We start from the raw sequence: 15,289 nt of genomic DNA, 5'->3' as shown, positions 1-15,289 counted from the left end.
CCACACTCCTCTGTAACTTAGTACGGTACATAGTTAACTAACTTAGAGTGTAGGGGTAAGGCAGTCACGACTCACGAAGTCAACGGGGAAAGCGCGGGCGGGCCGGAGGGTCTAGCCACAAGCCGTTCGTTCGTGCCTTCCCTCCGTTCCAACTGGGATCCCTCCCTCCCACTCGTCTGGAGGAAGGACCATGTCCGTCGCAAAAATCTCCACTCCAACCAGATCAGCCCGAATTCTTTCTTCGACACTACTCTCTTCACTCCTTGTATATCTATTCAATTCTTCGATCATCCCTATAATATACGCACCGTACATATTTTTGCTGACTGTTGTTTTGATATCGCGGTCTTTTTTGCGCCTGCCCGTCTTATCTGACTCCTTGCGTCTAGGCGTAGACTCCTGAGGAACGCTCTCCCTAAAACGCTGCCTGCATTATCGCGAACCTTGCCGGCACCCAACCACACACAACGAGGCTGGATATTGAGGGGTTTTCCCAGATTTACGAATTGATCTATCAATATTTCTGCTCGGCCAGATCGGCTATCTACGAATCTCCAGCCGAAACTCGTGTCTTCGAATACATGGAGTGACTGGACTACAGATCAATTCTGTTGCCTTTCCATTGCTTTATAATTCCACTATAACCTGGCCAACATGAATGGCCGCAACGGCACAATGTCCCCCGTCTCCGCTGATGACAGCGAATGGTCTGGCATCGGCCAATATCAACTCGGACTCAAACCGGATTCCCCCCTCTCTCCGTCAGTACAGAATCGCGGAAACCTAGCGACCCCTCCGAGTTCAGGTGCTCCCACCCCGACCGGCTCTTTAGGTCTGAATGGCGGCAATCCAATGCCTCGACGACTGGGCGACCCCGGTAACCCATCGCCTCCGAGTTCCGTCGCTGCGAGATCGAGTGTAGGAACGCTACCAGACCAGCAGGGCGGTCGTTACCGCAGGATGGAGGAATCGCTAGCTCAACATTATAACGCGGTTCGCCGGTTCTTGGGAAACCCGCACGCGAGTGATAGAGCTGCCATGAAAACGAACAAAGCCCGTGATAAACTCTTGAGATTATCGCCAACGCAATTCCACGAATTGAGTACCGACGTTTTTGATGAACTTGTTCGTCGCCAACAAGCCGCTGGTGGTCCAGGACGGCCTCCACGAACCGACATTCCACCTTCACTTCCTCCTCGGCCAGATTTTCATGAGAAGCGAAACCAGGCCCGACAGAAACTTGCATCATTGCAACATCCACGATTCCGTGATTTGGCTACCGACGTCTTTTGCGAGTTAGAACGACGATTCCCGCAGTTTGCTGGTCCAGATGTGCCGCGTGTTGGAAGTCCTGCGGGTAGTATGCGTGGTGGTCCCCCTCGTGGATTTCGACCAGGTTCTAACGGATTTCCGCCGAACGGGTACCCCGGTGGTCCTCGGCCAGCATCTCGTGGCCCTGGTGGTAGAGGATATCCCCCTGTCCCCGGAGGTCCTGGAGGCCCTCCCGGCGGACGGTTCCCTCCGCGCCAGCAATCTCTTAGCGGTGGAATAAGCCCTAACGGAGAGGAGCCTTTGGCAAAATCATTCCAGAGCAATACGATTGTGCCAAACAAGAGTACTCTCGTGGAGGACGACGATGATGGTGGATTGGATGACGATTATGATGGACGCAGTGACGCTTTTGGACTAGACGCTTTGCAGAGTAGAAGAGGAACGACGACGACATTGGGAGAAAAGAAATTTTTGGCAGACAGTCAGGCCCAAGTTGCAACCTTACAAGAACGAGTTGACGAACTCCAATCTTTGATGAAGAACAAAGATGAGGAGATTTCTCGCTTGCAGGACGAGCAGGAGAAATCACAGGTGTGTATCATCATGAAATTAGAGATGAAATCAGAGAGCTGACAGCTTGTAGATCAGTACCAGTGAACGCGATGAATGGGAAGGCGTCAAATCTGAGCTGGAAAACAAACTCACAGATGTGGAAAATGCGAACACGTACCTACAGAATAAGATCGATCAAATGCAAGAAGAACATGCGATGAAAGAGCAAGAATTGCGGAAACAAATTGAGGCTGCTCATGGTGCGGGCGTCCATGTCGAACTTCAGCAACGATACAGCGAGCTCGAGACACGACACAAATCTCTGCAGTCTGAATTGCAGGAGCAACAGAAGACTACAGAAGAAGTGCGCCGCGACGCTAGCAACTTCTTGAAAGAAATGAGGGCAATGTCGGAACGAAGTAACGCCACTTGGGAACAAGAAGAGAAGCTTTCCCGTGATGTCAATCGGCTCGAGGAAGAAGTCAAAGAATGGAAGAATCGTTACATCAGGGCAAAGACTCAGTTGCGACACTTGCGTACATCTACCGTGGGAATCCCTAACCTGCATACCGACGTTGGTATGGCCGCTCGTGAGAATGAGCTTATACATGAGCACGGACTTGTCAAAGATTCTCACGTCACCAAGTTCCAAATGTCCATTGATGAACTTTTGCGATCAGCCCGTTCGGGTGAGCCTAATCTCGTTCTCGATCAGATGAAAGTGGTCGTTGTCGCTGTGCGTCATCTGATGAACGATACCGAGACCGGAGGCGAGGTGTCTCCTGCGCAGAAACGAGCGAAATCGAGAGTCTCGGCTACTGCCAACAATCTCATCACGGCGTCTAAGAATTTTTCTAGCTCCAATGGTCTCTCACCTGTGTCACTGCTTGATGCGGCCGCTTCTCATCTAAGCACAGCAGTCATTGAGCTATTGCGCTTGGTCAAAGTCCAGGCTAGTCCTGTCGAAGACTTTGAAGATGAGGACGAGGACAACATCGCTCCCATGCAATCACCTGGATACTTTAGCATGGCTGCCAGCCAAAGTCGGTTGAGTAACAATGAGTCTGTATATAGCGCGATCAGCAGCCCTTCAGCAAGAACTCGAAGCATAGCTCATTCGCGACGAACAATGTCCCGCAGTGGAATTCCTATTCAGGGCCTTACTATCGGTAAGGCAGGATACGGCGCCGTGCGTCCCCAAGACCATGAGTTGGAGGAGTTGAAGGTATGTTTTATTTTTACCCATTCCATATGCCAAACTCGATGCTAACAAATATCAGCTATATCTTGAGGATCAAACCGAGGGACTCGTTCAGACCATTCAAGCCCTAGTGGCTAGCATCCGTGGTGCAGAACATATCTCAGCCATCCGTAACCACATCAGTGCGATTTCGATAGTAGTGGGCAACGTTGTTGCATCGACAGACCATGCTATGGATAAGGCTGAAATCAGTCCTGCCGTGCGCGAGCGACTAGGCCCAGTTGTTCAAAGCCTAGCCAGTTGCTCAGACCGTCTATCCAATACAGCCGCCGAGGGAGAGGAGCTTGAAAGTCCCGAACAACTTCGTGACTTGACCGCCAAGCTGCCTCCTATCGCATTCGAGATTGCCCGTGAAACCAAGGAACTCGTCCATCGTATTGATCAGCTCGAAGTTGACGAAGGCAACAGCGACGACTTCCGATAAACAATTCCTCACTCAATTGTCTTCCATTCCAACCCTTTTTCATACGACAAAATCAACCTTGGAAAGGAACCGGAGATACATGTTCATGACATGAATGATTCAATGATCGACTCTTTTATTCTATTGCATCTGCATTCTAATTCATATTTGAAATGTATTTTTGCCGGGAACATGTTCGTCTATTTTGCATCATCTTTGTATACTGATTTGTTAAGAGCATTTTTTGTCCACCCACCACTTGTTATATAATTCCCATACCCCTTTATCTTCTTGATGCGGGACCATATGGTCCACTGCATATTTTGATTTTATACATACTTTTTTTTCTTCTATGGCAATGACAGGGGCATGTAATCTTACGTATTATGCTGGATTGACTGTACCTTTTCTCTCTCTTTCGCTTCAATGTTAGATGACATGAGTGCTATCGAAGACTCGAAAGAGCGGCCTCATCGCCTCTTGTAACCTATCTATCCTTTGTGTGACACCCTCAATACCAAGTGCACTTTATTTAAAGTCTTGTCTACGTGGCTGACGTTGATAATGTTCTCTTCAAATAATAATCACGTGTCAACGTTGAATTCTTCTTATTTTTTGTCCTTCGAAACCAAGTTGAATCAAAACGGGCTAATAAACTCTCAATTGGCATTATAATCAATCACTCAAGACGAGGAAATGACGAAAGGGCAGAAAAATAACAAAAGGCTATATAAGTAATCAACGTATCAAGTAACTATCAATCAGGCATGCACAATGACCACACACTTATAAAAAAAGAAGAAAATGTTTCTTTATCTACTAGACGGCCATCTTTTTCACTGCCGACACTGCTATGCTTCTATCTCAACCAAGCAAATCATTACCTCCATTAGATGGCCTGTTCGACGAAAATCCACCATTATTATTGCTTGAAGAAGTGTTGCCGGTAGTACCCCAAATACCGGCACTAGACTTCTCCTTGGCCATGCTCGCCAGATTAGGTCCCTTTGTAGCTGTGGTCTTTTGTATTCCGGCACCGGCACTGGCGGTACTCCACAAGGATCCGAATGCGTCGCCGGAGGATTTGGCGGCTGATTTTTTACCTGCAGCAGTTGATAAGGAGGGGGGTGTTGTGGTGGTGCTGGTTGGGGAGATGAGTGAGGAGAAGGAGGCTGTGCTTGCGCCCATGCCGGGTCTGGCACCAGAAACAGTCGATGTGGGTGACAGTGCTGAGGGCTGGTTGAGACCGGCGTTTATGGAGGTGTAGTAGTTTGGTGCTGGGGCTTGGTAGCCGGATGGTTTCTGTTGCTGGAGTGGTGGTGGTGCTGCAAATGCCGAGCCTCCTGATGATAGAGGAGGTGGAGACATTGTCGTTGAGCCCGTAGGAGTGGTTGTGTTTGATTTGAATCCAACGAGACCCGTCAGATCAGCGCCCTGAGCTGCTGAAATAGGTTTCGGTGCAACAAACTGTGTGCTTGCGGTCGTCGTGACTGCTGTTGGTGCTGCGGGTGGTGAAGCAGACTGGAAATCATCAAAATCATCATCGTCGTCTCCACCGGCCGTTCCTCCGAGCATATCTATACCAGTAGCTGGTTGTTTCCCAGCAGCCGTCGAAGAAGGCACTGCCGCCGGGGTAGCGACAACGTCATCATCACCGAAGTCGAATAAATCAACCTCTTGCGCTTTCGGGGGTTGCTGCGGTGCCTTAGCCTGTGCCTTAGATTCCGCAGGTCGTCGAGAAGCAGGTGCCGTAGAAGGTTCATCATCTTCTTCATCGTATTCCTCAAACCGACTCGACCGTCTGGCGGTATCCCTGAAATCGCTGGGTTCGCTTGCACCGCCGAAACCACCTCCGTCACCAAACACACCCCCGCTGTAACCCCCGTATGAATCGCTGCCGAAACCTCCATATTTGCCGCCACCGCCGCCGCCGCCGCTCGAGAATGAACCGCCAGTTCCTTCCATGCCGCCGAACTTGTTGCGGTTGGCGCGAGCCTTCTTTCTTTCTGCGCGGATGGTGTCTACATCGCCGAGCAATTTAACAAGCTCTTGAGAGCGGTTGCGGACGTTGATACCCTGATCCTTGCCATTGGCATCGATGTAGTGGAATTGGCGGAGCATACGTATCAGGGACAGGTGGGATCGGGCATCGTCGACAACGCGTTCGGAGCCGTGCTTGATGAGGAATTCGAGGAGTTGCAGTGCCTATGCAATCAATTGTTAATATCAAGCTTCATAGGGGTGTCATCAGTCTAACCTTGTATATTTGCCTCCACTCCTCCGCCGTCTTCTCTGTGAATCGCTTATAAATCATAGGCATAATTTCGTTGAGGAGATGGCTTTCAAAACGATAGATGTTAGTCAATGATCATGAAAACCGAACCGCATCCAACTGACTAGTTATGTGTTCCACTCGCAATCTCCTGCATCAACGTCGACGATGCGCCCCACGGTTCATTGTTGGTGGCTTCTCGGACCTTAGCCTCCATTTCCGTATAATTCATAACAGCTATTCAATTCCTATCATTAGCACTTTCTGCTTTGGTATTGGTGGAAGATACAATTGCTGTTTGAACATACCATTTTGAACCTTGCGAACGCCGGCCTTGAGATCGTACAAGGTCAGGTTGCTAACCTGCTCTTTGAGACTGCTGAAATCCATCGTATATGGTTTTTGAAAAAAACAAATGGAAAAGGGTCAAACAGAAGGTTGATATCTGTCAAAGATATCGAAAATCGAAATTATTAGCGTCACTGGGCTGGTTCAAGAACGAACTCGAAGGGAGATTGGAGGCGGTCGTTGGATCGGCCTGGCAAACAAACGTGCCTGATGCCATATGGCTTCAGGAGCCGCGAGCCTGAGGCAGCGATCTTTCCGCCGTATCTCCGAACTCGGTCACGTGAACTGCTTCTCATGTATGTTTCCCCTCCCCCAAGTTGGAAATTATTCTGCTACAATTCTACTAGTATTCTTTTGATTAACTACAGATTTACTTTGCTGATAAAATTAAGTTTATTGTGGTATTGCATGGAAAATAAATAGCCATACCGCCTAAGATACGTTACATACAGGTTGAAAGCGAATGCTACTGAGCATATAAACATGACATGACTAGGAGCCAGTGATTGGGCTCAATCTTCCACATCAAGAGTGAAGAAGTGTACAATAAACAAGACAGGGATATAAAATATATGCAGTTGAGAAGAAAGAACAAACAGAAACAAAACATCAAATCAATATGTTGATAATCGCAATAGAAACGGAAAAGTCAATTCGCTTGCCTTGGAAAACCATATCAAAAACAGTCGACACTCCGAAGCCCTGCCTCTAAGGATATCATTGAACGTAATTGAGAAATCATAAAAGCCATAAAGTCAATCCATCACTGGCATGTGTCATCATCGAAACAAACTGGAAATAGTAAGGGAAGAAACGGATTACTCGTTGTAAAACTTCTTCATGATCAGATGCAAGAAGTAATCAACATTCACTCGTAAAGTGCCTTCGAAGAAATCGAGGAATTGGGTATTGTTGTACTGTGCTTGTAAAAGATCATCGAGTGGTACCTGGGCATTGGCACCGGGTATCATCATATTGCCACTACTTCCATCGAGAATGAACACTCCCACTTCGTTACTGGAAATACTGAGGTCAACTCGGTCCCATTGACGTTCCGTATAGCCCTTCCAGTGCACCAACACTCCCTTTTCAGCAAGAGTGCGTGCTGAATATTTGTAGGAACCGAGCTTAAACACCCGACCCGTTTTCTGAAGTTCACGTTCGTGGTCCCATTGCTTCGTGAAGGGCAATAAAAATCTTTTCTTGCCCTTTTTGTTCTGAAGAGTGGTCATCGAATGCTCAATGTAGTCGTTATAAGTCTTGAGTTGCTGTTCGAGAAATTCGGCCTGGCCGTTCAGTCTTGACAAAGTTAGACGCACACTCTCTAGCTCTCGTTCCCGTTGGATCCTTCGGCGGTGCTTGGTTCGGATGTCTACCGCAATCGCATTCAATATATCTTGGTACTGATTATGTCGGCTAATCTTTCCAAACTGCTCCAATTGAAGTATATTTTCGAGGGCAACACTCTTCAAGTCCGCATAGCTCATAGTGCTCAGATCGAGAGTTGTGTTTACTTCAGAGTAAGCGCCTTTCCTCTTGTTATTTGCGGAAAGCTCGTCGTGAACAAGAGACAACCATCGCTGTTCATCCTCTACCGTTGGAGGCTTGAGCATAATTTCCATAAGGTTGGCACCAGATTGAACTCTGATGATGTAAAGGATACATCTTTTCGTCTCCATGAATAGGGCTTTGACGCCAGCTTCCGGATCTATGTATAACGTTAGAACCTGATATATTGCTCGAGATAGGACGACATAGCTTACCTTCCATGTTGGTAAGCTTTGGATTGAGTGTCAGACTAATTTCAGAAGACCTGACTGCCATAAGCTCATGTTGATTGGATTCGACATTGCCGAGGTCACGTATAATCTCCTTGAGGGTGTCATCCGGTCGTGTGCATAAGAAGTCGATTTCGGACGCAACAAGTTGGTGGATGGAGAAAATATCGGACATTTTAATGTACAGAGTCGGTTTGGTCTTCGCATACAAATCGTTGAACTCATCGATATCGAAGTAGGATTCTGCATCTTGCACGGAAATCACTAGAGACAAGTTAGACATGTTTTGAGAAAGGCAGTTGGAACTAATGGAAAACTTACTGTCACCCCAAATGTCACCCAGGCGCAAAATGAAGTTACCAATGTGAGGATTGAGTGGTTGTAGGAAGACACCCTCTTCGCCGAACAAACGGCCTGATGCCACTTGAGAGAGGACCTTCGCGATCTCACTCAAGTCCTTCTTGTGCTTGGGGTCCAAGCTATGATCGACTACACCATGCTTCTCAGGTTCCAAGACAGCGGATTGGAGATAGTTCTTCCAAATGCATTGTCCGGCTACCTGAAGTACGAGGCCGGGATCTTCGTTGTTGTATTGAGCAAGGAGCATTTCATACAATTCCTTGGCAATGTAGCGTATGCCAAAAGGCATCTTAGGAAGCGCTTCATGGAATCTGCCAAGGAACTGCTCTGATATGTCACGAAGATTCTCAAGATGTTGAATGAAAATAGCTCGTGTCTCGGGATCGCGAATGGCGGCTTCTTTGGGTATATCAAGAGGCCGTCGACTCTTCTGTCCAGTCCGGAGTTCTTCGTTGATGATAGCGGTGCGGTAGATTTGCATGGGATCGCTCTCAAGGTCTATGTCTGGGTTCTCAAGAATCCACTCTTTGACAATAGGATTGAGAATTTCGCGTAAGAACTTCCGGTCTCTTGGAGACTTGACGTATGCCACGAATAACTTGAGCCAGAATGAGTTACACCGAACCCAGTCTTGCAAAGATGGGCAGCCCAGTATCTCCTCCTTGATGGAGCGTGTGATCAACTTGATGAGATAGTATTCTTCCCGTCGTTTCTGTGCGTAACCGAAAAGACCCATGATGATATGCTTTGTCTTTTCATACTCCTTGTCGCTGGTATTCTGTTCTCGTAACTTTCGGAACAGCCTGGCGAGGTACTGTGGCTGGGTTTGCAGCAAGAAAAACAGCACCTGATATTGTTCGAGCTTCTTTCGTGAGGTCTTGTTCAATGCCTTGAGATCAAACGGATCCTTTGACAAGATGTTGTTATTCAGCAGAGATCCGACGTGTCCACCAAAATGTTTTTGGTGCTTGACAACTTCATCCAGAGTAATTTTGTTCTTGACGAGCAGTGCGATCTTGATATCCAGTTGTGAGACGTACTGATCTGCCATCTCATTTTGCCGGACTTGCTGCACAACGTTCTTTCTGAGTCTCTCAAACTCAATTTCTTCGTCGAAATCAAAATCACTATCATTGAGTAAATGGACGAAGCCCTTGATGGTGCCCACAGGAGGATTCTTTCCACTTGTAAGGCTTTTGTATGCCTGACCTTGGATCTTGCCTCTGACGAAGCTCTGGACTTTGATAACCTTTTCCATGTTTTCTCGGAAGAAGCGTTGCTTTTCAGCAAATCGTAGTCGAATAAGATAACCTCTAATGTGTGCTTGAAGGTCCATGACAATGTCTTCTTCGGCCTCTAGATCAGACAAGATGTTGCCTACATTGATGCGAACAAGCATTGCTCGAATAAGTCCTTGAAGTTGGACTACTTCATCTTCATTTTCTTCCAGTTGCGAAAGAATCTGTCCAATATCTCTTCGCACTAGGGCGGCCCGTGTGAGAGATTGCAAGGTTGTGAATAGCGGCGTGTTTTCCTCAAGGATTTGAAGATCAGAGGCGACTCGCTTCCGTAAGAACATCCCACGAGTCATGGACTGAAGGCGCAGTGCCTCTGGTTCCGTTTTGGCTAAGGAGGACTTGAATTCGTCGATTTTGGACCTCAATGCGTTGGCACGAACGATACTCTGCAGATCCGCAACCGCTCCTTGATGTTCGCTGAGTTGACCGCGCAGGGACTTGAGATGTTTGCGGACTGCTGCAGCACGAATAGAGGACTGTAGAGTGCATAATGTATCTTCATTCTGCGCCAGCTTCTGTTTTAGACCTGCCATATGAGCCCTTTGAGCTGAGGCTCGAATAACTGATTGGAGGAACAGAACTGATGGAACTTGGTGCTCTAGCTGAGATAGCGTCTCACCAACTGATCGACGTGCTTGCATGCCTCGAATAGCTGCTTGAAGACTCTTTACTTCTTTTTCCGCACCTTTGGTCTGCTGAATTCGGTCGGACGCGTGTTTTCGTTGCAGGGCACCCCTGATAGCCGCTTGAATAGATTTTACTCCGGATTCCTCACGTCGCATCTTCGTCTTTAGTTGTGATATCTGGGCCCTCGCTTTGCGACCTCTGACAAGTTTCTGTATTTTCAAGACCTCCGGTTCCTTGAGCTGCCACCATTCCTCGTTACTCTGTCTGCGAGCTCGTACCAAGAACCCCCTAGAGACAGCCTGGAGATTCACAGCAAATTGGCGCATTTGTAAACGATAACCAGAAATCTGACGTGCCCAATCACCTCGTATTCTGGACTGGAGGTCGACAATCAAATGTTCATTTCCCCAAAGCTCATTCATGACTTTGCCCAATTTGACCCGTAATAGAGCGCCTCGGATCTGCGTCTGGAGGTCACTTATAGGATCCTCATTTTCGTGCAGTTCGCGCTCAATACGTTCTTCCTCGGTTTCAACGGGCTCCGGTTCCGGTTCAGGCTCAGGTTCGGCGCCAAATGTCGCGCCCATGCCAGAGAAACTAGGCATACTGACACCTGCTTTGTCCAATCCCTTTTGAGTCTGTTCGAGCTCATGGTGTTCGAATTGTAGTTGACCGACCAAGTTTCCGATTCGAAATGCGACGATACCGTTTTTATAAAGCAACCATGAAAGAGCATGGATACAGTGAATAACCTTCGGAATATTCTTCTTCTCGTAGAGATCGATTAGCTCGAAACGGAATATATCAGGCAGTGCAACCTCATCGAGAAAGCGAAAGAACAGCGCAATGTTGTCAGAGTGTCGATATTGCAGGCGTGGATTTCTAAAGATTCGCAACATCCTATTAGGATATAGAGCTTGAACAATCTCGGCCAAGGTTACACCATCGCGGAGGGCCTCTTCAAGCTGAACGATGGGCGGGATTTCTTTTTGGATAACATCTTCTATCCATTCTTTTGCTTCTCCGATATGGCAAAGATATTCGTAGGCCTGAAGAAACTGCCTCTGCTTGTCCATCCAGTTGCCAGCTGCCCAGGATGACGACACATTTTTGGTCTTTGCGACGGTTGTGTTACGAATAGAATCTGATCGTTTCAGCCGTCTTCTACCCTGCAGGCCGACAACTGAAGGTAGGGCCGAATCGATTGTGAAATCCTCAGTCTCTCCCGATTTTGCAAATTTTGATAGAGTTCGAAGGTGGCCTGTGGATGACTTTTGAAATGTCTCGAGTTCTGGAGCTGTAATGGATGTAGTCAAGTTGGGTGCAAGAGGGCTATTCTGGCCATAAGAATGTTGCGAGCGCGGTCGTGGAGGCGTTGATACTGGGAAGGAGAATTCTGTGTTCAGCTGCGGAGATTGGTCTTCATCTTGCCATCTGATTTTGCGCTCGGGCGTTCCTGCGGGAGATACAGACTTTCGATATACTGTATCATCGATGGTGTAGCTCCTAACATGGCGCGTTGAGCCTTCTTTTAGTGAGCTTTTTGGGGAAGCGTTAGGTGCTTGAGGTAGTGGGCGCAAAGAGCGTCGAATATTCCCATAGGTTTCGGCTGCAGAAGGGCGTCTGTCGTGCATGGTTGAAGTAGTTGAGGTCAACACGCTGACTTCGCTCATGCCACGTTTGTGGCCCAAATTATTCAGAGAAGAAGCATTCGATGAGATGGTGCTACTTCGACTTGGGGCCGCATTATTCGAGAAAACAGAGTAGGCAGATGAACTTGTCGTGGAAGCAACAGAATCATGCCGCAACGGACTCGAGGCAGGCGGTCCGATGTCGGTTTGTGATCGTCTGAATGTTGATGGATGTGACATTACGCAGTGTAGGGCGAAAGGCGGAAGGTTCGAAGATGAGAGTTAAGCGAACAATTCGACACCAAGGGACACATGCCTGCGTCGGCAGCGTAAATTCACAATAATAAGTGCCTGTCTGTTCAATATCTGTCTGCACGACGGCCGGCGTATATATCGCAATCAAGGGGCGTCAGCAAACACTAGGCGAGCAAGGAGTGTATCCGACTCGAGGTTGAGAGTGTTGATGTTATTTGGGCCGAGCAGGTCCGCCAAATAAGGCTGATGGACGATGATAACAACAAGACTAGTAGGAATGGGGTAAGCACCTGGCTCTGGTCGCAGCTTCCCAGGAGGGGTTGCCCATTTCCCTTGTTTACATTTGTCCCGATCGGGCATAGCCGCGCTCTGCCGGTTGCTGAGGCTTGCCTGGGGCTGCCGGTTACGTGATTTGCCTGGCGCCAAAACAGCCGCGTTTCAATACACATACTGTATTTGTTCCGAAGCACTTGCAAAATGTGTGTCAGGCCTGTATTGGGATGTTTCATGCCCTGGTGCTTACTCCCCGAAATGACGATCACGAAGAATTGAGATCGCCCCACCATACACAATATTCCAAGATTTGCGAAAAGAAGATTCGAGCTCAGGCCTCATCATCCGTGCTCTGTAGTATTAGCCCGTTGGCCTCCGTTTGGCAGATCTCAGAGAAAAGATGGCTTCTTCAGATAGCTTGAAATATGTCTACAAGCTTGTCCCGTCAAGTGCACCGATTCCCGAGCCTTTACCGGACCGACTGCCGGTCAGCGACTTAGACTTACAGTCCGGCTTCATCCATCTCTCTTCCGCCCGTCAGGTGCCCAACACCTTGAAATTCTTCTTCAAGGACGAGCCTGTTGTGTATGTACTCCGGCTTGAGTATGCCAAGGTTGAAGAGAATATACGATGGGAAAGTCCTGATGCGAAGATTTGCGGGCCACGGGAAGGAGAGGGAATGTTTCCTGTACGCATGGTCATATCCTATCCAGGATCTCTGTGGTCGAGACTAATACTATGATTTAGCATCTCTACAATGGTCTTAAACTAGGAAAGGAGGAGATTGAAAGTGTGGCTATTTGGAAGAATGAGGATGGTTGGGATAACGCATTAGGAAAAGCTGCCTCATGGCTCGTTTAGAACTCGTATAGAATAGATGCATGTTGAGATCTATGGGAAATTCCAAAGAGTCCATGCAGGTGGTATCCAAAGGAGAGAATCAGACTACTTGCTCAATCACCGATAGGATAACAATGCAGGGTTTGGCCATCTACGAACGAATGTCAGCCAAGCACACGGCATGGCCATACCAGGGAGGAACTCACAGTAAAGGGAAGCTTCAGGGCTAGCCAGGAATACAAAAGTAGGAGCAACCTCACTTGGCTGTCCGGGGCGTCCGAGTGGGCTATTCGCGTGCCAACCTTCCATCTGCTTTGCTGTTCGTGTATCAGGTTGGATTGGGGTATAGATGGCGCCAGGCCTTCAAGATTGGATTTTCTTTAGTTTGCATTGTCTTCCAATCAAAAACAAGTCTTTCAAGAACCTACGCCACGGCATTGACCCTTATACCCTTTGGGATCAATTGGGTCGCTAGGGAGCGTGTAAACCCTACAATAGCTGCTTTGGTCGCGGCATAATCAACCATACTAGGAGAGCCTCGAAAGGTGACGACGGAAGTTGTATTGATGATTCTAATTAAATCAAAATTTCGTTCGGCCGAGGGGCCAGACCAATGAAATAGGTGCAATACTTACGTGTCTCCTTTCTTCATGTATGTAAGTGCATATTTGGTCATTGCAAACATTTGCAGGACGTTACTTCGAAAGACATGTTCAACATTGTTGAGATCAATATCCGTAAATGTCTTGCACATGAATTGTTGAGATGCATTGTTCACAAGGATGTTGAGACTTCCGTAGCTACCAACCCCTAAGTCAGTGCATGTTGAACAATAATCAATACCTACGTCCTAAAAGACATTTTTCTAACCTTCGAAAGTGCTCATCAACAACTTGACGGCAATTCTCATAGTTGGTCAAATCGCCCGCAAAGAGAAAGCAGGATCTGTTTTCAGCTTCCACCATTTTCTTGGTGTCTTCCGCGTCCTCTTGCTCCTCAGGAAGATGGGCGATTGTCACATCGGCACCTTCCCTTGCCATGAGAACAGCAACGGCTCGACCAATCCCAGAGCTAGACAGATTATCGTCTTTGTTTAGCAAGGGCCTTCTCGCAACAGCCAGGAAACTGTACTCACTCTCCCCAGTAATCAGCACATTCTTGTCTTTCAATTTGTTATTTCCAACGTATTCGACAAAGCCATCGGCTTCAAGCTGTGTCGGTTCACTAGCCGGCTGCATATTATTTTCGAGTCTACGATGCCGGAATTCGAGTTAGCTATCATGTACATGATATTGTATGCACAGATCCCTACCCCGGCTTTGCTTGGCTCTGTGGAACACGGGGAGGTTGGAAAGTGGCATGTTGTTTCAGTTCTTGTGATGCCATTTTGAACAACCCCATCCATTCAGCCCTAGATGGTAGTATGATTCTTTTCCATTTTCCATCTCATAGTTTCTGGGGAGTTTAAATATCTCAATCTTTTTTAACTTCGTTGACAATCATCATGGTGTCGTCATTTTGTTGCGTGGCAATCCGATATCGAGCCTGTGAAAGGTTATTGATTAAAATTAAAGTATGCAGGTGATAAGTGGAAAGTTCTTACCAGGTCAGATTGTAGACACTTGAAGTTAAATTGTGACTGGATATTGCGTCGAACAGATACTGATGCATGTGTAGTCTAGGGCCAAGCGATGTATATCGGGCGTACTACCTGACTGGGGGAGCCTAGAGTTCACTGGTCTAGTTTATGAGCGCAACTAAAAGTCACATCACTTGAACTCGTACGTGGACTCTTATCTGACTAGACACACGGACATCTCCAGTTGAAGCATTCATCCACCTTATTAGACCCCAGCCAAGAATTGATAACGAATGGCGTTATCGATAACGATAGGCTATATGAATGCCAGGACTCACCGCCTTCATCGTCTGACAAATCATGGGCTAGCGTGACTTCGAACCCCACAACCGAAAAAAAGTTATCTGCGTCAATCCAGAGCTCGCCCTCTTCTTCCTTTTTTTCTCTTTCTTTTCTTTGGGAAAGGAAACTCTTCCCCGTCAGCAGGAACCTATCATAGTTGTCTGTTGTCTGTTTTCTCATCTATTATTCCTCATTCTA

At 47.5% G+C, this 15,289-nt stretch overlaps 5 protein-coding genes across 5 annotated transcripts; 2 read left to right on the top strand and 3 right to left on the bottom strand.

Moving 5' to 3' along the window:
• Positions 1-654: 654 nt before the first annotated feature.
• Positions 655-3,509, top strand: EYB26_003449 (uncharacterized protein; the record flags this gene model as incomplete). Its single annotated transcript, XM_054262750.1, has 3 exons — positions 655-1,863; positions 1,916-3,049; positions 3,105-3,509. 3 exons carry the CDS (start codon positions 655-657, stop codon positions 3,507-3,509), a joined length of 2,748 nt encoding a protein of 915 aa, XP_054118725.1.
• An 843-nt stretch (positions 3,510-4,352) lies between these two features.
• Positions 4,353-6,150, bottom strand: EYB26_003448 (uncharacterized protein; the record flags this gene model as incomplete). Its single annotated transcript, XM_054262749.1, has 4 exons — positions 4,353-5,693; positions 5,746-5,827; positions 5,886-5,997; positions 6,069-6,150. The coding sequence occupies 4 exons, from the start codon at positions 6,148-6,150 to the stop codon at positions 4,353-4,355; spliced, it is 1,617 nt and encodes a 538-aa protein (XP_054118724.1).
• Positions 6,151-6,926: 776 nt separating this feature from the next.
• On the bottom strand, positions 6,927-12,042 carry EYB26_003447 (uncharacterized protein; the record flags this gene model as incomplete). The annotated part of the gene is made up of 3 exons (XM_054262748.1): positions 6,927-7,816; positions 7,872-8,150; positions 8,208-12,042. 3 exons carry the CDS (start codon positions 12,040-12,042, stop codon positions 6,927-6,929), a joined length of 5,004 nt encoding a protein of 1,667 aa, XP_054118723.1.
• Positions 12,043-12,730: 688 nt separating this feature from the next.
• On the top strand, positions 12,731-13,191 carry EYB26_003446 (uncharacterized protein; the record flags this gene model as incomplete). The annotated part of the gene is made up of 2 exons (XM_054262747.1): positions 12,731-13,018; positions 13,078-13,191. The coding sequence occupies 2 exons, from the start codon at positions 12,731-12,733 to the stop codon at positions 13,189-13,191; spliced, it is 402 nt and encodes a 133-aa protein (XP_054118722.1).
• A 92-nt stretch (positions 13,192-13,283) lies between these two features.
• Positions 13,284-14,556, bottom strand: EYB26_003445 (uncharacterized protein; the record flags this gene model as incomplete). Its single annotated transcript, XM_054262746.1, has 6 exons — positions 13,284-13,321; positions 13,377-13,531; positions 13,599-13,742; positions 13,806-13,970; positions 14,041-14,421; positions 14,483-14,556. 6 exons carry the CDS (start codon positions 14,554-14,556, stop codon positions 13,284-13,286), a joined length of 957 nt encoding a protein of 318 aa, XP_054118721.1.
• Between the last annotated feature and the right edge of the window lie 733 nt (positions 14,557-15,289).

This window comes from Talaromyces marneffei, chromosome 2, assembly GCF_009556855.1.
Source record: "Talaromyces marneffei chromosome 2, complete sequence".
NCBI lineage: Eukaryota > Fungi > Ascomycota > Eurotiomycetes > Eurotiales > Trichocomaceae > Talaromyces > Talaromyces marneffei.
The sequence above is the reverse complement of the archived record's forward strand: the minus strand, read 5'-3'. Positions and strand labels throughout refer to the sequence as shown.